General features: G+C 43.4%; 1 protein-coding gene across 1 annotated transcript; it reads left to right on the plus strand.

The window, feature by feature from the left end:
• The first annotated feature begins 656 nt into the window (after positions 1 to 656).
• Positions 657 to 14,578, plus strand: LOC144485459 (vomeronasal type-2 receptor 1-like). Its single transcript, XM_078203613.1, has 4 exons — positions 657 to 914; positions 5,065 to 5,919; positions 8,834 to 9,061; positions 14,423 to 14,578. The coding sequence occupies exons 1-4, from the start codon at positions 657 to 659 to the stop codon at positions 14,576 to 14,578; spliced, it is 1,497 nt and encodes a 498-aa protein (XP_078059739.1).
• The last annotated feature ends 10,322 nt before the right edge of the window (positions 14,579 to 24,900 follow it).

Genomic DNA, 24,900 nt, shown 5'->3' on the forward strand with positions numbered 1-24,900 from the left:
CTGACAGGTTGAAAATAGATATTCATTTCTAACAAAAGCATAAGCATGTTTGACACTTCGTGCAGTGTTCCAACTCTGCCCACTACTGGGATCATCTAGTCCCGCTGAAAGTCAATGGATCTCTGCCTGGGCCACGGCATCTGTTTTTGTTTCAGATTCCAGCATCCATAGTATTTTGCCTACTATTGTTAATATATCTTATGCTAGCTGCCAATCCACTCTTGTTGTCTCTTTGCCACTTATATTTTTTTTTCACTTCCCACGTATACATTTTATAGTCTTATTCTCCCTGTATTTCCAGGCTGATTTCTGTTATATAGCACCTGTCACTTCTTCTTCCAGCTCTCCAGCCTCTTTGTCACCCAGAGAGATCTGACTTTGGTTTTCCTCTCTTTCCCCCTTACAGGAATGTACCTACACATTACCCCAACTATTTTCTCTTTAAAGGCTGCCGATTGCTCCATTACATTTCTAACTGACAGGCTTTGACTCCAATTTACTCTGGCCAAATCTTTCCTCAATTCACTTAAATTGAGCTTCCCCCAGTTAAATATTTTCATGCTCAAGTTTTAATTTTAATAATTATTGTCAATTATGATTACTGCTAATTTCTACTTTCAAGCTTCAATATTAGGACTTATCGATGGATGCAAGGAATGATCTTCGCAGTTGATGAAATAAATAAAAACCCAGCACTCTTGCCAAACACAACGCTGGGTTATGCCATCTATGATACATGCTACAATATTCCTACAGCTATTAAGGATGCCTTTGCTATTATATCTGGACAACAGAAATTCACACCAAATTACCGATGCCAATTAAATTCCTCCTTAGCTGCTGTAGTAGGTGCCTCAACTTCAACAATGTCAATCGCAATGGCAACCATACTAGGGATCTATCGTTTCCCTCAGGTGAGAAACTGTTTTCATGGGAGGATCAGACTTAAGTAAAGGGAACGTGCTTCAAAAATGTGATACCTTAAGATAGATACTCTGTTCAAAACTGCAGCTACTTTGATTTTATATTGTTACGTATAAAGAAATAAATAATTCAGAAGTAACTTCTCACATTGATTGACCTATCCAAAAACAAAGAGAAGTAAGAACTGAGGGTGTGGGTGGGGGATGATAAAGATCTCTATGGTTAATATATTGCAATGGTCAACTGCTCACCAAATAGTTCCTTATGTGATTTGTTTTATATTCTGTTTTATAATCCTCCTGTGAAGCGCATTAAGACCCTTAATTACATTAAAAGCGTTAAGTTAGAATCAAAATTTATTCCACTTTTTAACTTCCAAAATATCTATTAATGTTTCATTTGTATTCCAGTTGAAAAATGTAAGCAGCACACGTTTGGAGATGAGATTTTAACAAGTCCTTCCATAAACCAAATACATAAAAATAACTGAATTCAGACTGCAGATTCCAAAGTCAAATCTTAAAAAGAAACAAAAGGAAGTTCCTTTAGTTTTATTCTAACTGTGTAGCTAGTGTATTAGAAGAAATAAGTTCCTGATGATTAATAGCAGAACACATATGCTTTTGATTTTCAGAATTAATTTATTTTAATGCCCGTGTTTTAGATGGAACATTCACCTCCTTGTGGTCTATTTGTGAGCGTACCTGCATGGTCTCCGAAAGCTTAGATGAATCGGTGGAGTGGGTGGCGAGTTTGTGTCCAATTTAAGCCAGTAAAATGGGCATGTGTAGCCCCACTATCTCACTGGGGACAGTAAATACTGTCCCCGGTGAGGGCGGCACAGTGGTTAGCACTGCTGCTTCACAGCTCCAGGGTCCCGGGTTCGATGCTCGGGTCACTGTCTGTGTGGAGTTTGCACATTCTCCTCGTGTCTGCGTGGGTTTCCTCCGGGTGCTCCGGTTTCCTCCCACAGTCCAAAGATGTGCGGGTTAGGTTGATTGGACAGGTTAAAAATTGCTCCTTAGAATACTAAAATGCGTAGGTTAGAGGGATTAGTGGGTAAATATGTGGGGGTAGGGCTGGGTGGGATTGTGGTTGGTGCAGACTCGATGGGCCGAATGGCCTCCTTCTGCACTGTAGGGTTTCTATGATTTCTATGAAATACTTATCCACTCTCAACCAATATAAAAAAGTAATGTATTTACATTTACTAAATTATATACGAACAGTGATCATGCGACAGCATCCATCTTTTATAATTTAGGGATGGAACTGAACTGACATGTATTATCAAGTTTGTTCTTTAACATTAAAATCATCAGAATTTTGTCTCAGACACTCAGAGATTTAAGCTAAAGCACCTCTGGGAAGGATCAAGTCGTGGAAGGTGCCGCAACCTCCCAACTCTGAAATTCATTTTAAAAATTCTAATTTCCGTTCACAGAATGGGTGTGATCCCACTCCAAAACTCAGTAGAGCATGTACTGCTCAGTTTTCCAGGTCAATACAATGCTCAAGGCATGGTGGCACAATGGTTAGCACTGCTGCCTCACAGTGCCAGGGACCCAGGTTAAATTCCAGCCTCGGGTCACTGTCTGTACAGAGTTTGCACATTCTTCTCGTGTCTGTGTGGGTTTACTCTGGGTGCTCCAGTTTCCTCCCACACTCAAAAGATCTGCAGGTTAGGTGGATTGGCTATGCAAAAGTGCCCCTTAGTGTCAGGGGGATTGGCAGGGTAAATACTTGGGGTTATGGGGATTGGGCCTGGGTGGGGTTGTTGTCAGTTCGATGGGCTGAATTGGCCTCCTTCTGCGCTGTAGGGGTTCCAAGAGGCCAGAAATAGAGGAGCACAGATATCTCATATATCTACATAGAACATAGAACATTACAGCCCAGTACAGGCCCTTCAGCTCTCAATGTTGCGCCGACCAGTGGTACCAATCTAAAGCCCCTCTAATCTACACTATTCCAATATCATCCATATGTTTATCCAATAACCACTTGAACGTTCTCAACGTTGACGAGTCCACCACTGCTGCAGGCAGGGCATTCCACGCCCTTACTACTCTCTGAGTAAAGAACCTACCTCTAACATCTGTCCTATATCTCTCACCCCTCAATTTAAAGCTATGTCCCCTCGTGCTAGCCAACACCATCCGAGGAAAAAGGCTCTCACTATCCACCCTATCTAATCCTCTGATCATCTTGTATGCCTCTATTAAGTCACCTCTTAACCTTCTTCTCTCTAACGAAAACTACCTCAAGCCCCTCAGCCTTTCCTCATACGATTTTCCCACCATACCAGGCAACATCCTGGTAAATCTCCTCTGCACCCTTTCCAACACTTCCACATCTTTCCTATAATACGGCGACCAGAACTGTACGCAATACTCCAAATGCGGCCGCACCAGAGTTTTGTACAGTTGCAGCATGACCTCCTGGCTCCGAAACTCAATCCCTCTACCAATAAAAGCTAACACACCGTACGCCTTCTTAACAACCCTATCAACCTGGGTGCCAACTTTCAGGGATCTATGCACATGGACACCCAGATCCCTCTGTTCATCCACACTACCAAGTATCTTACCATTAGCCCAGTACTCTGTATTCCTGTTACTCCTTCCAAAGTGAATCACCTCACACTTTTCCGCATTAAACTCCATTTGCCACCTCTCAGCCCAGCTCTGCAGCTTATCTATGTCCCCCTGTAACCTGCCACTTCCCTCCGCACTGTCTACAACTCCACCGACTTTAGTGTCATCCGCAAATTTACTAATCCATCCTTCCACGCCCTCATCCAAGTCATTAATAAAAATGACAAACAGCAGTGGCCCCAAAACAGATCCTTGCGGTACACCACGAGTAACTGAACTCCAGGATGAATATTTCTCATCAACCACCCGCACATGCGCATGTTTGATTCACTGTCCCTCACCAGCTCTGGCCAATGAGAAGAATTGGAGGACCGGAAGGCCTCAGGTCTTCGAGCCAATCAGAGCGTGGGTTTTTGCGTGAATGAAGATGGGGCATCAAACAGACTCAAACTTCCTCCTGTCTCCAACATCGGACACCTGGTGCGGAGAGGGGCGGGTCGGGTCGGGATGGCGACCTCCTCGTGAACCTGCTCCTGGGCCTGGCGAAACGCACCATTTACCGGTCCAGGCAGCGGGCGATCGAGGGGGCCGTCCATCCTGACTGTCTGCCCCTCTACCGCGGCTACATTCGCGGCCAGGTGTCCCTGGAGAGGGAGCATGCGGTGTCCACGGGCACATATCTGTGAAACTAGTCAGCAAAAATCCCAAATTACCATCCCCACTAATAACTTGATAGAATGATACATCTGAATGAGTTACATTGTTGTGTGTCTCCCTGTTGTGAGAGAACGTTATGAGCGATTCATCAATTTTCTTACCAAAATGTAGTATTAAGTATTCATTTGAGCAGGTTTTTCCACTCCAAATATAAGACAATAAAATGCTGAGCGCATTAACTTTTAGTGTGGGGAGTCTTCTACTGGGGATCGAATACAGTCCTATGGGTTACCTAATAAAAATATGACCCACTGCCAAATTTATATTAGGCAATGAATGGTAGTGTATGTTTCCACAACACAAATGTTTTTGCGGACTTGTGTGAGTTTTAAGTTGAAATGCACATTCATGTAGTAAATGAAAGCAGTTTAAAGCCACACCAGAATTCCACAAGTCAAGAGCTGTGTCATGTTAAGAATAAGACCTATCTTGTTTTAAGAATGCCATTATTCACATTATTCACATTATTCGGGCGGCACGGTAGCACAGTGGTTAGCACTGCTGCTTCACAGCTCCAGGGTCCTGGGTTCGATTCCCGGCTCGGGTCACTGTCTGTGTGGAGTTTGCACATTCTCCTCGTGCTTGTGTGGGTTTCCTCCGGGTGCTCCGGTTTCCTTCCACAGTCCAAAGATGTGCGGGTTAGGTTGATTGGCCAGGTTAAAAAATTGCCTCTGAGATGCGTAGGTTAGAGGGATTAGCGGGTAAAATATGTGGGGGTAGGGCCTGGGTGGGATTGTGGTCGGTGCGGACTCGATGGGCCGAATGGCCTCCTTCTGCACTGTAGGGTTTCTATGATTATTAATTATCTACGTTTGATGGTTTTTCACAGATCAGTTACTTTTCATCTATCCCACGTCTCAGTGATAAAGAAGAATTCCCATCCTTTTTTCGCACGATGCCAAGTGATATGTTTCAGTCCAAGGTCTTTGTCCTGCTGGTGAAACATTTTGGTTGGAAATGGGTGGGGATATTAGCAGATGATATTGATTATGGCAGACAAGCAGCTCAGATCTTTAGAGAAGAAGTAGAAAGTCTTGGAGTGTGCATTGCCTTTACCGAGACAATTCCGATTGACAAATCTAGAGAAAAGCACCTTCAAGTTGTTGACGTAATAAGAATGTCATCTGCAAGGATTATAGTTGCTTTTTCTTGTGACACTAACATAGTCCCTCTGCTGGAAGAGATCGTTAGACAAAACGTAACGAACAGAACCTGGCTAGCAAGTGAAGGTTGGAGTACATCGGGTCCACTGTTTATTATAAAAAAGGAACACACCAAATACTGGACAGGAACGATGGGGCTTACACTCCCATTATGCGACATTGAAGGACTCCAGGAATTTCTCTTTCAGATGCATCCATTTAAAGCTCCTCATGACATTTTTATACCTGAACTCTGGGAAGAAGTGTTTGGTTGCTCGTGGTCAGATTTAACACAGAAAGAAATTAAACTGCAATCAAATGTGAGTCAGTCTGCTCTGAAGAAAAAATGTACTGGGCTGGAAGATATGAGGGCGGCTAATCACTCCTACACAGATGACAGTAATTTCCGAGTCTCATGCAATGTGAACAATGCAGTGTACGCGGTCGCTTATGCCCTGCATGATTTGCAGTCCTGTGAAAAGGGAAAAGGACCTTTTGAAAATGGAACCTGTGCAAATGCCCATGACTTTGAACCTTGGCAGGTCAGTTCAGATGGGGTTCTGTAATGGTCTCTCATATCAGTTTCACTTATAATTTCATCAGTTACAGTTGTAAAGCCTTGCTGTCAGATTTTAAACTTTGTAGGTGAGAAATTGGTCTGCATCGGACCCATTATGTGAATGGAAATGAGAATTTGGAAAATAAATTTTGGGGTGGGGTTGGTGTGCTGTGAGTGCAGGAGGAGAGGGGAGGGGCGCTTCCATCACATGATCTCTCCCAGAGGTGCTTTAGCTTCAATTTCTGAGTGTCTGGGGTGCTCACCTGAACTGCTGCTTCACGTTGGATTTGGTAAACAGGGCCCCGACATTTGTTTGAGGACCCCACTCCCCAACTCAGTGGCACATTCTGTGCTCAGTTTTCCAGGTCTAATGCAATGGTCAAGAGGCCGGAATGAGTGAAGCACAGCTATCTCAGAGGGTTGTAGGGCTGGAGGAGATTAGCGAGACGGGGAGGGATGAGGCTACGGTGTGGTTTGAACACAGGAATGAGAATTCAAAAATCAAGGTGTTGCTTAACTGGGAACCAATGGAGATAAACAAGAACAGAGGTGATGGATGAATGAGACTTGATATGAGTTAGGACACAGGCAGCATAGTTTGGTTAACCTCAAATTTATGGAGAGTAGAATGTGGGAGGCTGGCTAGGAGTGCATTGGAATAGTCACGTCTGGAGGTAACAAAGGTATGGATAAGGTTCCAGCAGCAGAAGAGCTGAGCTGGAGAATAAAGTCGGGTGATATGACAGAGGTGGAAAACTGAGCACAGCATGTGCCACTGAGTTGGGGAGTGGGATCCTCAAACAAATGTTGGGGCCCTGTTTACCAAATCCAATGTGAAGCAGCAGTTCAGGTGAGCACCCAGACACTCAGTGACAAGATATGGGGTTGAAAGCACATTTCAGGGTCAAATACAACACTCGTTGTAAACAGTCTGGCTCAGCTTCAGACAGTTGCCAGAGACAGGAATGGAGTCATCGGTGAACGGAATGGAATTTGTGGTGAGAACTGAAAACAATAGCTTCAGTCTTCCCAGAATTTACTTGGAAGAAATTTCTACTTAAGTTTTTCCTGAGTATCCACTTATCCCTGGCCTTCTATTTTGCTCCATTCCCTCTCAAACAGTATAAACTCCATTATATTTTTGCCTCTCTTTAACACTGAAGAAGAGTCACATGGACTCAAAACGTTAATTCTCTTTCTCTCTCCACAGATGCTACCAGACCTGCTGAGTTTTCACAGCATTTTCTGTTTATGTTTCAGATTTCATAGAATCATAAAATGCCTACAGTGCAGAAGGCAGCCATTCGGCCCATCGAGTCTGCACCGACCACATTCCCACCCAGGCCCTATTCCCTAAACCCCACATATTTACCCTGCTTATCCCCCTGACACTAGAGTCAATTTAGCATGGCCAATACACCTAACCCGCACATATTTGGACAGCATCTGTGGTATTTTGTTTCCTTATTTATTGTAGTACTTAGAGGGACTGTAGGAACCTGTCAACAAAAAGGCAATTTTTAAAAACTTACATTTCCAGGGAGTGAGGAGAAACAGAAGTGCACCTCAGCAGCACTATGGGCCAAGTCATTCCAGCTTCACTCCCTTACCATACTATCCCCATCCCAGGATCTAAAGAACTGGCAAATTTTGAGATTGCCGTCTACAGCTTGCCAGTTTATAGCCTGTGAAAGCAGTGTTCCTCTATCCAGTTTATCTATAAATGAAGTCTATGAACATGGGTCCAAGGGCAGTGGCAGGTTCTCCACAGTACCTCAGATGTGACCTGACTTGCTTTACACTTATTTGGTAGTCTTTTATTCCTTTTAAGGAAACATAATTTCAAGGGAATTTCATGAGGGGACACTCATTGCAGTGCTATCTGTGAGGTTGAGGCAAAAATATCACTACTTACCATAACAATCTCAACATCTAAATGAGAATGAAAGTTAAACAATTGGGTCTAAATTATCCTTGCAATCTTTAGGCAGGATACTTCTGTCAAAAGCATGGTGGACAATTTAAATGGACATATGAGTGAAGCAGTAATATTCTGGCAGAAGCACTGGGTAATTGTATAAAGGATGCAAAAGCATCATGGGCCAAATAAGTAGAAACAACTCTCAAAACGGCAGATTTCACTGATGGCAGAAAACACCAACAGACAATTACATGGAATGAGAAATGGATGAGAAACTGGAGTAACAGCTTTCAAATCTGGTTTTTAGTTAGGTTTTTGCCACATTTCTATGCAAAACCAGATGACAAAAATACCTTTCCGACTTCTAAATAAGTTTTATTGACAAAAAAGTTGCTCACATAAAGCATGTTCACTTAAAAGAACGTTGACGTTCCACAGAACAGTTTATGTGGAAAATGACTGCATATGGGGTTTAAAAAAGAATCGAAATCAGCTAGCACAGGAATTCAACCCTGTATCCTTTTAATAAAGTTTTTTTTATTCGTGTCACATGTAGGCCTACATTAACACTGCAATGAAGTTACTGCGAAAATCCCCTAGTTGACACACTCCGATACCTGTTTGGGTACACTGAGGAAGAATTTAGCATGGCCAATGCATCTAACCAGCACGTCTTTCGGACTGTGGGAGGAAACCGGAGCATCCAGAGGAAACCCACGCAGACACGGGGAGAACGTGTAGACTCCACACAGACAGTGACCCAAGCCAGGAATCGAACATAGGTCCCTGGCGCTGTGAGACAGCAGTGCCACTGTGCCACCCATTATTAGATAATAGCAGTAAATATTTTATAAATAATTACCTGCTTGGAGTAGAGCTAATAGATATTTTAAATGTCAGATATATTCATATTGATTAAAATTCTGTGTTATGTGATTGGGTTTAAAATGTCATTCAATGTATATTTGCCTTTTAGCTTCTACATTACATGAGAAAAGTCAGGTTCATCGACCAATCAGGAAATGAACGATATTTTGATGAAAATGGCGATGTTTCAGCCGTATATGACATAATAAACTGGCAAGTAACTTCTGATGGCGTAATTCAATTTGTGAAAGTGGGACGTTATGATGCTAGAGCATCTCCAGGACATGAAATTACCATCAGGGAAGAGGATCTCATTTGGAATGCAGGAGAATTAGAGGTATGTTTATTTACAAGAGCCTGGGTTTTGCAATAGTTATCATGTTTGCAATAGTTATCATGGTGGAACTGTTAGCATTTTCCAACATTACCCATCTAGGTCTTCCAGGGTCCACACATGCAGTTAAACACAGAAATCCAGAAGTTGTTCCACCGATCCTATGCTTTTCCACATGGTACGCTGTTGAAGAATCCCTTGATTGCAATCAAATAGAACTCATTGAACTGGACCAGAATTCTCTGGCCGTTCACATCCCACTGATGCTGCCAGAGCTCAGACAAATCTCCATTCACTGCAGTAGGACCGGAGAATCCCGCTGCAGGCGAAGTCGGAGAATCCGGCACCTGATAAGAACTTAGCTTTCTTTTATTAATTCATGGAACATGGGCATCGCTGGCTAGACCTGCATTTGTTGCCCATCTCTAATTGCCCTTGGAAAGGTGACTGTGAGCTGCTTTCATAAAATGCTGCAGTCCATGTGATGTAGCAACACCCATACTGCACAGGAAGGAAATTCCAGGATTTTGACCTATTGGCAGTGAAGGAATGGCAATATATTTCCAAGTCAGGATGGTGAGACGCTTGGAGAGGAATTTCCAGGAGGTGGTTCTCCCATGCATCTGCTGCTCCTGTCTTAGACAATAGTAGTAGTGGGTTTCCAAAGTGCTGTTGAAGGAGCCTTGGTTAGTTCCGGCAATGCATCTTGTAGGTGGTACACACTGCTGTTACTGAGTGTTAGAGGTGGAGGGAGTGAATGTTTGTGAATGATGTGCCAATAAGGCAGGTTATTTTGTCCTGGATGTCATCCGGCTTCTTGAGTGTTGTTGGAGCTGCACTCATCCTGGCAAATGGAGAGTATTCCATCACACTCCTGACTTGTAGATGGTGAACATGATTTGGGGAGTCACGAGATGAGTTACTCAGCGCAGGATTCCTAACCTCTGACCTGCTCTTATAGCCACAGTATTTATATGGCTATCCCAGTTCAGTTGCTGGTCACCCTCAGGATGTTGAGAGTAGGGATTCAGCAAAGGTAGTGGCATTGAATGTCAGTGGGTAATGGCTAGATTCTCTCTTGTTTGAGATGGTCATTGCTTGGTACTTATGTGGTGCAGATGTTACTTGCCACTTAGCAGCCTGAGCCTGGATACTTTCCTGCTCTTGATGCATTTGGACATGGACTGCTTCAGTATCTGAGGAGTTGTGAATGGTTCTGAATATTGTGGACTCATCAGTAAACATCCCATTTCTGATCTTACAATGGAGGGAAGATTATTGATGAAGCAGCTGAAAATGACTGGGTCTAGAACCTGAGGAACTCCTACAGTGATGTCCTGGAACTGCGATGATTGACCTCCAACAACCACAACCATCATCCTTTGTGCTCAGCATGACTCCAACCAGTGGAGATTTTTCTCCTGATTCTCTTTGACTTTAGTTTTGCTAACACTGTTTGATGTTACATTTGGTCAAATGCAGCCTTGATGTCAAGGACAATGACACTCTGAATAAAGAGCGTTCAGCTCTTTATCCATGTTTGAACACAAGGTTGTGATGAGGTTAGGAGCTGAGTGGCCCTTACAGAATCCAAACTGAGCGTCAGTGAACGGGTTACTGCTAATCAAATGCTGCTAGATTAGTGCTAGAAAGCACTGTTAATGCCCCCTTCCACCACTTTGCTGATGATCGAGAGTCTTATACGCTATTTGTCTCAATGCAAAAAATCCTTGACAAAGTTACACCTTGTAGCGTGAGGTTGTAACTAGGTTTTGAACTGTATTCTATGTTCAAAATTACCTCTCTGACTCTAGAAAACCAAGTTTATGGGGGCGACCTTACCGGCTCGTCACACTGGTCGATCGGCGTGGTGAGCCGGTAAGATCCTGAGAGAGGCGGAAAACCAGGTTCATGCCCAGTTTCTCACCTCTCGCAATCATATTGGCCCAATCTGCCAGTGTAATCAGCCTCATGCCCAGGAAGGGCATGAGGCTGTTTATAATATTTAAACTCTGATTTAAATATTATTAGTGAGCCTGGGACCCAATAGGGGGAGATGATTGGTGCGGGGGAGGGAAGGCAATGTAAAGGGGGATGGCAGAGTGACAATCTCCCAATGCACTATTTATTCTTGTTGCGCATGTGCTCTGATCTCTCAATGCACTATGTACTCTTGTACATAGTGCACGGAGAGATCAGAGCACATGCACGATAGTGCCCTCTAGCGGTCAGCAGCCAGCTTCCTGCTGTGAATAGACTCCAACCACCCCTCCACTGACGAGAATCACAGGTTGCCTAATTTCTTTCTCTAAGTGTTGTAAGATTTGATTTTTTTTCTCTCTCTGAAAAAATGGGTCTGAAACTCTCCCGTTGTCATGCTCATTTGGCACTTAGAATATTTTTGGTAAGATTACCCCTCTATATTTGTGGAATAGAGTCATAGAGTCATAGAGGTTTACAGCATGGAAACAGGCCCTTCAGCCCAACTTGTCCATGCTTCCCTTTTTTTTAAACCCCAAAGCTAGTCCCAATTGCCCACATTTGGCCCATATCCCTCTATACCCGTCTTACCCATGTAGCTGTCTAAATGCCTTTTTAAAAGACAAAATTGTACCCGCCTCTACTACTACCTCTGGCAGCTTGTTCCAGACACGCACCACCCTCTGTGTGAAAAAATTGCCCCTCTGGACACTTTTGTATCTCTCCCTTCTCACCTTAAAACTATGCCCTCTAATTTTAGACTCCCCTACCTTTGGGAAAAGATATTGACTATCTGGCTGATCTGTGCCCCTCATTATTTTATAGACCTCTATAAGATCACCCCTCAGCCTCCTGCGCTCCAGAGAAAAAAGTCCCACTCCATTCAGCCTCTCCTTATAACTCAAACCATCAAGTCCCGGTAGCACCTTAGTAAATCTTTTCTGCACTCTTTCTAGTTTAATAATATCATGTATGATAAATGTGTGATAAAGACAATCACATATTTAAATAAAAATGATACCTCAGCTTCAAAGTTAATCCTATGTGTATGTCCCTGATATTTATTTTGCTTTCTGCGAAATTCAATTAACAGTGAACGATATCAATTCATTTTACTTCATGGTTTGTTGTCTGGGAGAATGCTTCAACGCGAATGGCTACTTACCCTGTTTGATGAAATCATTGTTGTTAGATGTTTGTGTGGTGAACCACTGTTACTACATGTATGTGCCTGGACACACCCATGCTGCACCTGGCCCGAGACTCCTCCCTTTCCACCTGAGACCCCTCCCTTTCCACCCAGAGTGGGGTATAAAGGTGATGGTCCCTCCTCCTCGCCTCAGTCTAGACCAGGTCAGCTACAAGGGTGTGCTCCTGTTCTCTGTGAATAAAAGCCTATTAGTTTCCCTCACTCGCAGGAGTCTTCGTGTCATAATTGATAGTGCATCAGTTTGGAGATCCCTTTGATGTGGCCCAGATTCAAACTGAGATTGGAAAAGGAGAAATCCCCAGCACAGAGGTCCATAGTTCTTTGCAGGCAGTTTTCTTTGAGGTTGCCGGTGAACACCATCACTCCACTGCTACCTGAGAAATCCAGGTCAATGTTTAACTTGAACTTCACTTTCCTTCCAATCTAGCATTAAATTGATGAAACAGATCACTGAGATAAGCTTCTTACAAATTTGAATTGCTTGAAAAATGGTCAAAATGTTCAAAATCGGTAATTTTCCATGTACCAGAACTTACTGCTCACTTAATGGTCTTCAAAAGAGGTAAATGTGTTCACATTTAGTCTCAGTAACTACATTATCGATGGCTGCGCTTCCAAATCAGCACAAATGCATTAAGACCTTAAGTTTTATTGCAACTGACATTTTTAACAAATAGCGAGCTGAAAATGAACACTAGAGCTTTCTACATGCCACCTGAATTATTTGCTCCACTTTGCTGACCAAGGCTGGCAAGTTTGCAAACGGACCAAGGATCCATTCGTTTGGGTCTCTATCCATTTATACTATGTGCACAATTTTGTTCCGGATTTGAAGAAAACGTACATTCTATATATGCACGTGGAATGTCACAATATTATGCAAATGATGGGAATATAACTTCCATCATTTCTGACAAAGGAACTCTGGATACTAAAGAAGCTTATTTGCCTCTGGGATTCAAAATCATGGATGTCAGAAGGATCACTTGAAATTTAAAGAGTTAAAAATTCAATGCAACCACTTGATGAACAATCACTTATATGTGAGTGGGTGCCTTCTTAAAAGAAGTTGCAAACTTTCAGTTCATAGAGTCCCTACAGTGCAGAAGGAGGCCATTTGGCCCATTGAGTCTACACTGACAACAATCCCACCAAGGCCTTACCCCTGTAACCCACATATTTATCCCACTAATCCCTCTAACCTATGCAGCCCAAGACACTAAGGGGCAATTTAGCATGGCCAATGCACCTAGCTCGCACGTCTTTGGACTGTGGGAGGAAACTGGAGCACCCAGAGGAAACCCATGCTGACACAAGGAGAATGTGCAAACTCGACACAGATAGTGACCTAAGCCAGGAATCGAACTTAGGTCTCTGGAGCTGTGAGGCAGCAGTGCTAACCACTATGCCACCGCGCCGCCCTTCTTTAAGTCACAGCTGTCCTTCAAGCATAATAACCTTCAACTCAATTCCAAGCTTACCATTACCGCCAATTGCCACACCCCTCAGTCATACTGTGCAGCAGAGGTTAAGAAGGCTATTGAAATTATTCAAATGAAACTGACCTTGGAATATCAGCTGGGATCAGGACTATATCAATATATTTTGCCTCTGCGCGTCAATGATAAAATCAGGAAATGTGAGATATGCCAAGCTATTGGGTGAGATTCTCTGGCCTCCCCATGGTGTATTTCTCAGCAGTGGGAAGCGGTCTGCCGTTGGCTGGCAGTGGGATTTTCTGGTTCCCCCCCTGCTGTCAGTGGGAATTCCCATTGAATTCACCCCACGCTGCTGGAAAATCCATGGTGGGGGTGGGCTGTTGACGGGATCGGAAGATCCCATTGGCCTGAATAGCTAGAAGATCTCGTCCATTATTTAAAATAGATAAAGATTTTTCTTTTATGATATCAGAGGCAAAATATACTGATATAATTTGGGACCAACATTTTGGCAGTTTGTGTGGAAACTATGAAAATAGGGCTACAAAAGCAGTTAAACAAATGTCTGTGGTAACATTAAAATAGAGTTTTTCTTTATATTTGCATTTGTGCAAAGTAAATGAGATCCTAGATGAAACTGCACATTAACAGTGTAGAAATCAAGATTAATTTTGGCCAACACATTATTTCAGCATCATTTCATTGTATGATATTGGTTTTTTTTGGCTTGCTAAGGTTCCTCGTTCTGTATGCAGTGAAAACTGCCACCCAGGAACTCGGAAAACAGTTCAGCAAGGACAGCCAATTTGCTGTTTCGATTGCATTCCTTGCGCCGATGGAGAGATATCAAACGGAACAGGTAAACTTATATATAATGAAAATGCATTTTGATGATGTCCACATTATGTCGAGGATGTGGTGAGCAGTACAGACTTTGCTTGTGCCAGAAGAACACAGACAATAATGGAATGGAATTGGGGCATCAACAAAAACCATTTCCATGGGTCTTTGAGTTTCCAATACTGATCTAAGGAGAGGTACCAAGGGCAGCATGGTGGCACAATGGTTAGCACTACTGCCTCACAGCGCCAGGGGGCCGCGTTCAATTCCGGCCCAGGTCACTATTTGTGTGGGGTTTGCACATTCTCCCCTGTCTGCGTGGGTTTCCTCCGGGTGCTCCGGTTTCCTCCCACAGTCCAAAGATGTGCAGGTTAGGTTGATTGGCCATGCTAAATTGCCCCTTAATGTCAGGGGGACAAGCAGGGTAAATACGTAGGGTTAAAGGGATAGGGTAAAGGTGGGATTGCTGTCAGTGTACGCTCAATGGGCTGATTGGCCTCCTTCTATACTGTAGGCATTCTATGATTCTATCCTTCTAACCAATGAGTGAGAGAAGATAGCATCCTGGTGGGCCCCATCCTGCCATCCTCCCTACAGTAGTCATACCACAATGGGCACAGATGGAACCATTTTACCTTCACAAAGATGGCCTGGTGGCTATGGCCTTTCTACTTTAATTTCTGAAAAAGAGACATATAAGCAAAGCTTTTCGTCTTACATTGAACAGGACACTTGCTGGAATATCAATTGCAAAGGGAACAATAATCTGCTAAAGACCACAAAGAGTTCATCAAACCTATCAAGAAGTAACAAACAGCCTCAACATGGTGGCAACAAAGGAATAAAAACCCTAGAACATCACTAAAATGCAGAGACATGCAAGAATGCTGGAAGACTGAGCAAAATTCAACTAGTTATTTAATGCATGTAGACGTGGTTTATTATTTTATGAGGATAAGTTAGATCAAAGTTAATTAAAATGTAAGTAAGTTTCAGCTTTAAACTCAACTTGTAGCTTTTAGCAATGAAAATAAGATGAAGGGAAGTCTTTAATGAAGCCTTAGGAAATATAAAAGAGAGCAGCTTCTGATTCCCAATGATTACAATATTAACATGAAGCAACTTCATCCATTAGTGAATTCAAGTACCCTTTCTGACTAAAAGCTTATTCTGTAATATTTAAAGTTACTCCATAATAGAATTGAAAGTACATTAGGGTGCTTAGGATATTATGTGCATAGGCAGTGTGTAATCAAGATGATGGGTGTCCCTACTGCAGGCTGGGAAGCTGGCAAAAACCCCTCACTGCCACTTTCAGGAAGGCCTGCCTGCCAATCAGGCACTGACTGTATTTGAACAAGGGATACCCCTCAATCTGGAAGCTCACGAGCAAGCTTGCAGGGTTTGCTTTGCAGACTTACCCCCTGGCAAATGCCTTGCCCAACTGGTTGAATATCAGAGGCAGCAGGATGAGGCCATTAAGTGAGCATTAATTGTCTGTTTAAGGCCTCAGTTGGCAATGGGGCATGAAGGCTTCTGGAAGGCCTCAGGGGGCAGAGGTAGGAAAGCGGTGAGACCTCCACCATCCCTTGCCTGATTAAAGCTCCACAGCATTAAATCCTGCTTAAAATGTCTATGCTATTCAAAAGTAAAAGTTAAAATTTATTTATTGGTCACAAGTAGGCTTACATTCACACTGCAATGAAGGTACTGTGAAAATCCCCTAGTTGCTACGCTCCAGCGCCTGTTCAGGTACACTGAGAGAGAATTTAGCATGACCAATTCACCTAATCTGCACATCTTTCGACTGTGGGAGGAAACCGGAGCACTCGGAGGAAACCCACGCAGACATGCGGAGAACATACAAACTCCACACAGACAGTGACCAAGCTGGGAATCAAACACAGGTCCCTGGCGCTGAGAGGCAGCAGTGCTAACCACTGTGCCACCGTGCCACCCAATGTTAAGGTGGTGTTAAACAGAAATTTTATTGGAATTTTTGGCATAGTGGCAATATGGCAACGGATTGAATGCTAAAAGTGACAAGGAGATTTGGGGTCAGTGTGTGTATTCCCATTCAGTGGAGTTTATCCAACTTCTGATTCTATGGAGAATGTTTGTCAATTCAGTAATTCCTTTTAAAGGCTACTGCTAAAATGATGAATCATTTTCAAATTATTTGAAATAGTCAAATGTTTCCTTTTGTTTCACAGAATGTTTTCAGTGTCCTGAAGATTACTGGTCAAATAAAAAGAAGGATAAGTGTGTACCGAAGGAGGTGGAATTCCTATCTTTTCATGAACCACTGGGGAGTGTTTTAATATTTTTTTCAATATTAGGGATCACTATTTCTGTAGCTATTATTGTGATATTTGTAAAGTTCATGAACACACCCATCATACGAGCTACTAACTATGAACTTAGTTTCCTCCTGCTATTTTCTTTAACGTTTTGTTTTTTGACTTCTCTTATATTTATTGGTAAGCCTTCGGTTGAAATATGTGTCCTCCGCCAAATAGGATTTGGCACTAGTTTTTCCTTGTGCCTCTCATGCATCCTTGTTAAAACAATTGTGGTAGTACTGGCTTTTACAATGACAACACCGAACCAAAATGTGTTAAAACGTTTTCGGCCCATGCATCATCGTATGATTATTGCAGCTATAATACTCATTCAAATAAGTATCTGTATCGGGCTTTTGTTATCATCACCACTTTCTGTGGAAAAAAACACAATGGCTGTAGTTGGAAAAATTATTCTAGAATGCAGCACAGGGTCTAGACGAGCTCTATTTGGGATTTTGGGATATGTTGGGGTCTTAGCTCTTCTCTGCTTTGTTTTGGCATTCCTGGCCCGAAAACTGCCGAACAATTTCAATGAAGCCAAATACATCACTTTTAGCCTGCTAATCTTTTTTGCAGTATGGATATCCTTCCTACCAGCTTACTTCAGTAGTAAAGGAAAATATTTAGTAGCAATAGAAATATTTGCTGTCCTGTCTTCAAGCTTTGGCCTTCTTGCTTGCATTTTCTTTCCGAAATGTTACGTTATTTTGTTGAGGCCTGAGTTGAACACAAAACGTGGTATGATGGGTCGTGCACCTTGAACAGTAGAATCTGCCTTCAAAGCCTAGAGTTCCTTCAAAGCTATCGTGTTGAACAGGCTTTTAGTTACCCTCATAATATCGTCTTCTTTGGCTCTGATGATGCTTCTATGAAACACCTTGGACATTTTGTATGAGGTGTTATATAAAAGCTTTAGTTGTTGTTACTGTCTAAACTAAACCTCAGGCGCTCAGGCCAATTGAAAGTGGAATCATACAATCCTACAGTGCAGAAGGAGGCCACTCAGCCTATCAAGTCTGCACTGACTACAATCCCACCCAGGCCCTATCCCCATAACCCCATGCATTTACCCTAGCTAGTCCTCCTGACACTAAGGGACAATTTAGCATGGCCAATCCACCTAACCCGCACACCTTTGGACTGTGGGAGGAAACCAGAGCACCCGGAGGAAACCCACGCAGACCTGGGGAGAATGGGCAGACTCCACAAAGACAGTGACCCAAGCTGGGAATCAAACCCAGGTCCCTGATGCTATGAGGCAGCAGTGCTAACCATAGTGCCACCGTGCCGCCGCTATTAGGATGCAAATAACTGTGCTTTATTATTGTAATGAAAGTCTTCAAGAATATGGATAAATTAAACAGTGGGACTTTTTAAATTTAACAACTCTGTAGATGTGTGATTCTTGAACCACAATGATTCTTCACCTTAATGCTTCTCATTTGCTCATTTGAGACTTTTGAAAATAAATGGGTAACTTGAATTGGAAATTGCTTCACTTCATAACTCTACTGCTAATTTTAATTTGCCCCATATTATTGCACATTGGAACAGATCGTAATTTTGTGCAATGGTTGAAAGTGGCTGATAGTTTGTTGGCAGTCATTTTATTCTCATGATTTTTATTTCCATTGACTTTAAGAAATAGCTCAGTGGCTTTGTTAGCATGGGAGTTGGGTTCTTGAGACATTCATGAACAATAACGTCTGGGACCCGAGACCCGAGTGCCTGGCTGCAGACTGCAGCAACTGGTTGGGCCTGGGTAAGATGCTCTTTCGGAGAGTCAGTGCAGACACAATGGGCGGAATAGCCTCCTTCTGCACAGATCGATGACAACATGCTTTCTGCAATCAGACTGAAGCTCAGTACTCCAACTGATCTGTAGGAGAGAAGACTGTCAGAGGTCCAATTGAAAACCTATCTTAGCCAGTCCAAGCCCTCAAAAGCCTGTCTACCCAAGTATGAGCATCCCTGATGGTTGCTATTATTAGTATGAATTTCCTCCAAGGAGGACACAGCTGCAGTAACCACTGAGAATGACCACATGCTTTGTGGTTGATTGCAGAGTATCATTGCCATGAATTAGCCTCCCTCTCAAGTTTGTACTGTACAGATTATCTGACATGTTTTGGAAGCCCCTTGAAAGGGAGTCAACAGCACTGAGCAATTGATTGTACAGAGAATGTATATTTTTCTGAAGACTGGTCCTGTAAAGTCTGCACCATCGTCGTCTCCAGCAGAACAATAATAACAGCTCAGATTCCAGGAGCTGGGATCCTTCCTGATCAGTTTCCAATAAGCTTACACACTAATTTCCCAATAAATAGTGGTAGTCCTAGCTGGACAGCAGGAAAAATTTGTGCTTTTTGCTGACGACCTGCACGGTTTTAGATAGTGAAACTCAACAATAATCGGAAACACACTTGGGCAATTTGGCACGACTAAAGCTAATCACAGATTTCAGCAGGGGAAATATCACTCCTGACCTCTGTTTAACCCTCAAACATGGCAGAGACTTTATTTTTGTTGTTTTTCACACTGGATTAAAGTTTCCCTCTGCCAGTCCTGAGTTTAAATGTGATAATTTTGTTTTTAGTGGAGTTGTTTTCTCTGTGCTTGCCTCTCCCCATTTATGCCAACTGTAAAGAGAAACTAAAGATCTTGCTTGCCTCAAGTATATTTGTATCTTAAAGTAACTGCAAGCATGTGATTCACAATTTAAAAGTTGTCTGCTTTATGTCACAAGAGTTTATTAAAAGTCACAGGATCTACCCAAACTAATGAAATAACTGATGAACACTGTTGGCTGTGTTTGATAATCTGGTCCACTGTAGGATGTATTTTGGAATTATCTTACAAATAAATCAAGAAGGTTGTGGAGAGATTATCATGATTCAGAGACACACAAAGTGTTTTACTCTTGTGCAGAGAAGTACAATTATCTCCAATTATTCGCATTCCTGATTATTCAGCAGAATGATTGCTTCACTTCAGGAAGTTCAATCTTCTTTTGCCTGACGTGGGGGCGATTTAATCATTTTTTTCTAAGTGCTGGATGGACTTGAAACTGGGAGAGTTTCAGATCCGTTCTCTGGGCATGTTTTCAGGACCCCACATACGCACTCTGCCTGCAAAATTTTGAGCAGGTCTGTTGCTCGCTGCATAAGCCTGGAGGCAGGGGCTTATCAAGGCCAAAACTCTGCAGAGGGAGGTAATGCGCATCTGCAGGCCTCTGATGTTGCACATGCGCATTGCAGTAGCAGGGCCCTGACAGAAAAGAGAGAGCTGTCAGGCCCCTGCTATTGCAGGCTGCCTGAAGCAGCTTCCCACCCCACCCCAACCCGCAATCCCGGAAGCCTGCGGCCTGAGATGCAGCCTCCACCGATCGCAGACCCACCGCCCTCCCCCCACCAATCCCTGCAGAGTGGCAGTGGGTCCTTTCTCCCTCCCTCCCCCTGCAGAGTGGCAGTAGGTCCCCTCCCCCCCCATTAGCCTCTCCACCCATTACGCCTCTCTCCGTGAGTCCCTCTCCCAGTGACCCCATCCCCACTTACCCTGCCCCCACTGGCCCCACCCCACTGGCCCCACCCGTACTGGCCCCTCCCCCATTAGCCCCACCCCCTGGCACTGTCTGATGGGCATTGCACAGCTGCCAAGGTGGCACTGCCAGTCCATCACTGCCCAAGGTGCACCCATCCCCTTGCCCTTGGCCTCCCCGTGAGTCCTCAATGGCTTCCAGTTCGACCAGCGATGCAAAGTCGACTGCTCCCCGTTCACGGGGAGCATGCCTATTTCTCGCTGGCAAGAACCTTTCCTGGCGAGGTCATAAAGGGGGCCGAGCGCGGACGATTGAGCGCCGGGCTTGCTAAGCAGATGTAAAACAACATTACAACAAATGTACATGCATTAACCGGCCTCTCACTCATTTCTGGCGAGAGGCTGACCACGCCGGAAATCCAGCGCTCGTAAAATGGCGCCGGTCGCAAAAACCGGTGCCAATCACACAAAGCACTTACGCCCGAATTTACCATCGTGTCGCACCCGAAAATGGGCGCAATGCAATGGTAAAATCACCCCCATAATCTTGCACCCAAAGAAAAAAATAAAATCTGAATCTACGTTATTACAAATCTGAAGAATAGAGATTTCTTTGGAATTTTGTCCACTGCAGAAGTTCTGGTCACTCCCCTAAGTGGTTTGAGTATCTTAGGTTGGGATGTATCTTCTCTACCCAATAAGTTTTAAGTTTGTTTATTAATGTCACAAGTTGGCTTACATTAACACTGCAATCTGAAAATCCCCTAGGCGCCACACTCCGGCACCTGTTCAGGTACACTGAGGGAGAATTTAGCATGGCCAATGGACCTAACCAGCACGTCTTTTGGATGTGGGAGGAAACTGGAGCACCCGAGGAAATGTGTTTGCATGTTCTTATGCAGGCACGGGGAGAACATGCAATCTCCACACAGACAGTGACCCAAGCTGGGAATCGAACTCAGGTCCCTGGCGCTATAAAGCAGCAGTGCTGACCACTGTGCCACCATGCCTGCCCTATCTACCTTTCTGATAGGATGACATGGAGTATCATAATAGGGAACTTTGTGGCATGATATGGATATTGTGTCTCACTTATACCTACATGTGTACTTCTCCATTTTTTCCAAAGATTGATTACTTGCTAAGTTGAGGCCAGATTTAAATTGCAAATAAATTATAAAGCAGCTTTGTTTATAGACAATAGCCGGAATTCTACAGCCCCACCCGCCACAGGAATCAGAACGGGCGAGGGGCGGACAATAGGAAACTCCACTGACCTTGGGTGGGATTTTGGGATGAGTGAGGCCATAAAATCCCACCCATGAAGTGAACATACAGAGAAACAATATAAACTAATGAGACTTATTAGAATCAAACTCACTTCTTTCCTAAAAACATGAGGAAATAAAATCCTCACCCTGTCCTTTTATGGACTGTTTTTGACATTACATTTTAGACAACTTCCGACTACAAAAACTGACCTGCATTTTTAGTTTCCAAATTTGGTGCCTATAAATGCTGTTCACCTATCCTGTTGCCAGTTTGTATGTAGTGGTTTTAAAATTATGTCTGAAGGCCTCAGAGGTTCAAACAAATGAAGAGCTTTATTTAGAAGATGTTAACACCACAGGCTGTGATGTTACACTGCCCATTTGCAATGCGCAAGTGGCTGATGATGTCATCCCTGAGGATGTCACGTGATCAGTCTCTAAAAGAGCCCCTGCTCCACAGCTAGGCTGCTAATGAGGAAACACTACAAATACCATGAATACACAAGATTTCCCTCCCCTTATAAATCAAGAGTCCCTGACACAAGTAACAGTACAACATTAACAATCAATGAACACAGCAGTCAGTAGGTCAGATGTTTCGGTGGCCACCATTCTCTGTGTGGTTGTTGGTGAACCTCAGGCATCTGCTCTTTAGTGCTTGCGGCAATTTCTGGTGACTCTGGCTTGGTTGGCTGAGCAGAAACTGATAGCCAAGTTCCGCACACATGAGGACGGCCTAAACCGGGATGTTGGATTTATGTCACATTATCAGTAACCCTCACAGCTTGCCCCCTGGACTTGCAGAATCTCACTAGCTGTTCTGTCTGGAGACAATACACATCTCTTTAACCTGTGTTTAATGCTCCCTCCACCCACATTGTCTGTACCTTTAAGATCTGGTTGGTTGTAGGGATTCGCATTCTAATCAGTATTCTGTAACTTGATTTTTTGTGTCTCTGTGCACTGTTTGAGAGCACATTTCCACTCCATCTGAAGAAGGAGCAGCGCTCCGAAAGCTTATGGTATTTGCTACCAAATAAACCTGTTACTTTAACCTGGTGTTGTGAGACTTCTTACTTGGTTGTCTTAGCCGGAGCTGACTTAATGCTCTGAGGTTGATTCGGTGTTGGGTTCTCAACTGAGGTACTGCTTTCCCCAATTGCTTCAGTTAGTGTCAGACTTTCGGGAAGGTTCAGGTCGTCTCTTGGCATAACTTGATTTGGACTCTGTCGGTTCTGTCTCTAGCAGATTGGTTCTTGTTGCCAAAAGTTGATCTGCATGCCTCCTCCATTTTACATAATCACTGATTTGCGCATTGTAGGAGACCAGTCTGGTCTGTGCTAAGATGGTAGCCGATATCCACTTTTCACTTGTGGTATAGTTCGTTGCTAGAAATTCTCAACCCTGGCAAAAAGCACAACATTTTGTCTTCTTTTCTCAACATATGACCTGATCCTGCTGCATTTTGTAGACAACTTCTCTTGTCTTGGACAATTTAATCAAATCGAATGTTGTGCTTGGCTGATGTCTAACCATTAGCAATGCCGGAGAAACTTGGATTGTTGAGTGCTCAGTATTCCTGTACATGAGCAGGAATTGGCTCAAGCATTTAGAATATAAAAATTGTTCTCTAGTTACTTTCAACAGATGTTTCATCGTCTGTGCAAAACGTTCTGCCAGCCCATTTGTGGCAGGATGATAAGGAGCGGATCGGATGTGTTGAATTCTATTCTCTTTCAAGTAGTGTAAAAATCTTGTGAAGTTAACTACTGCCCATTATTGCTGACGAGTTATTCAGGATAACCGCACCTGCTGAAGACTTTACTCAATCCCTCAATTATTTTCTCTGCTGATATTGACTTCGTGATGGCAACTTCAGGCCATTTCAAATCAACATTAATTAGAATGAGAAACAAACATCCTTCAAGTGGTCTGGCATAATCAACATGTACCCGTCGCCAGGCCTCGTCTGGCCATTCCCACGGGTGCAATGGGGCTAATGGCAGCAGGTTCCGTACTTTTGTGCAAGTCGAACACATTCCTGCCTTCTTCTCGATTTTGGAATCTAGCCCCGGTCATCAAAAATAGTTTCTGGCTATCTCCTTCATCCTTACAATACCACAGTGACCTTCATGTAAGTGGTTTAATATGTGCTTTCTTAGTAGTGGGGTAAATGATCACTCTCATTTCCCAGAGAAGACAACTTTCCTGTACAGATAATTCAAGTCTTCGAGTGGAATATGGCTTTAACTCAGGGTTTGCCCCTAAGATCTTGCCTCAAAGCACCATGTCCATAACCTATGTCAATTCAGGTGGGAGCTATAAAATAAATGGCAGAACCATCAGGAGCATAAACGCACAGAGAGGTCTGGGCGTGTAGGTCCGCAGATCCTTAAAAGTGGCAGCACAGGTGGAAAAGGTGGTGAAGAAAGCATATAGCATGCTTGCCTTCATCGGACGGGGCATTGAGTATAAAATTTGGCAAATTATGTTATAGTTATATAAAACGTTGGTTAGGCCACATTTGGAATACTGTGTCCAATTCTGATCACCACACTACCAGAAGGACGTGGAGGCTTTGGAGAAAGTACAGAAAAGATTTACCAGGATGTTGCCTGGTACGGAGGGTATTAGCTATGAGGAGAGATTGAATAAACTGGGATTGTTCTCCCTGGAAAGACAGAGGCTGAGGGGGCGACCTGATAGAAGTTTATGGAATTATGAGGAGTATAGATAGGGTGAACAGTTGGAAGCTTTTTCCCATGGCAGAAATAACAATTACAAGGGGGCATGAGTTCAAGGTAAGAGGGGAAAGGTTCAATGGAGATGTGTGGGGGAAATGTTTTACACAGAGGGTGATGGTAGCCTGGGATGCACTGCCAAGTGAGGTGGTTCAGGCAGATACGTTAGCGACATTTAAGACTTATCTGGATAGACACATGAACAGACGGGGAATAGAGGGATACAAGCGGTTGGTCTAGCTAGGACAACGTGATCGGAGTAGGCTTGGAGGGCTGAAGGGCCTGTTCCTGTACTGTACTGTTCTTTGTTCTTTGACAGTACAGGATCATTTCTGATATACTTCTTAACTTTAGTTACAGGAGTGGTATCTACTTGCTCGAAGTAGAAAATGTTTCCATACAAAATAATTGATATACTGGAGCAAGCTGAGAGGGGTGATTGAAGGCAGCAGTGCTGGTGAGAGATTAATTGAATTGTT

The sequence above is a fragment of the Mustelus asterias genome, chromosome 3 (assembly GCF_964213995.1).
Source record: "Mustelus asterias chromosome 3, sMusAst1.hap1.1, whole genome shotgun sequence".
NCBI classification, from domain to species: Eukaryota; Metazoa; Chordata; class Chondrichthyes; order Carcharhiniformes; family Triakidae; genus Mustelus; species Mustelus asterias.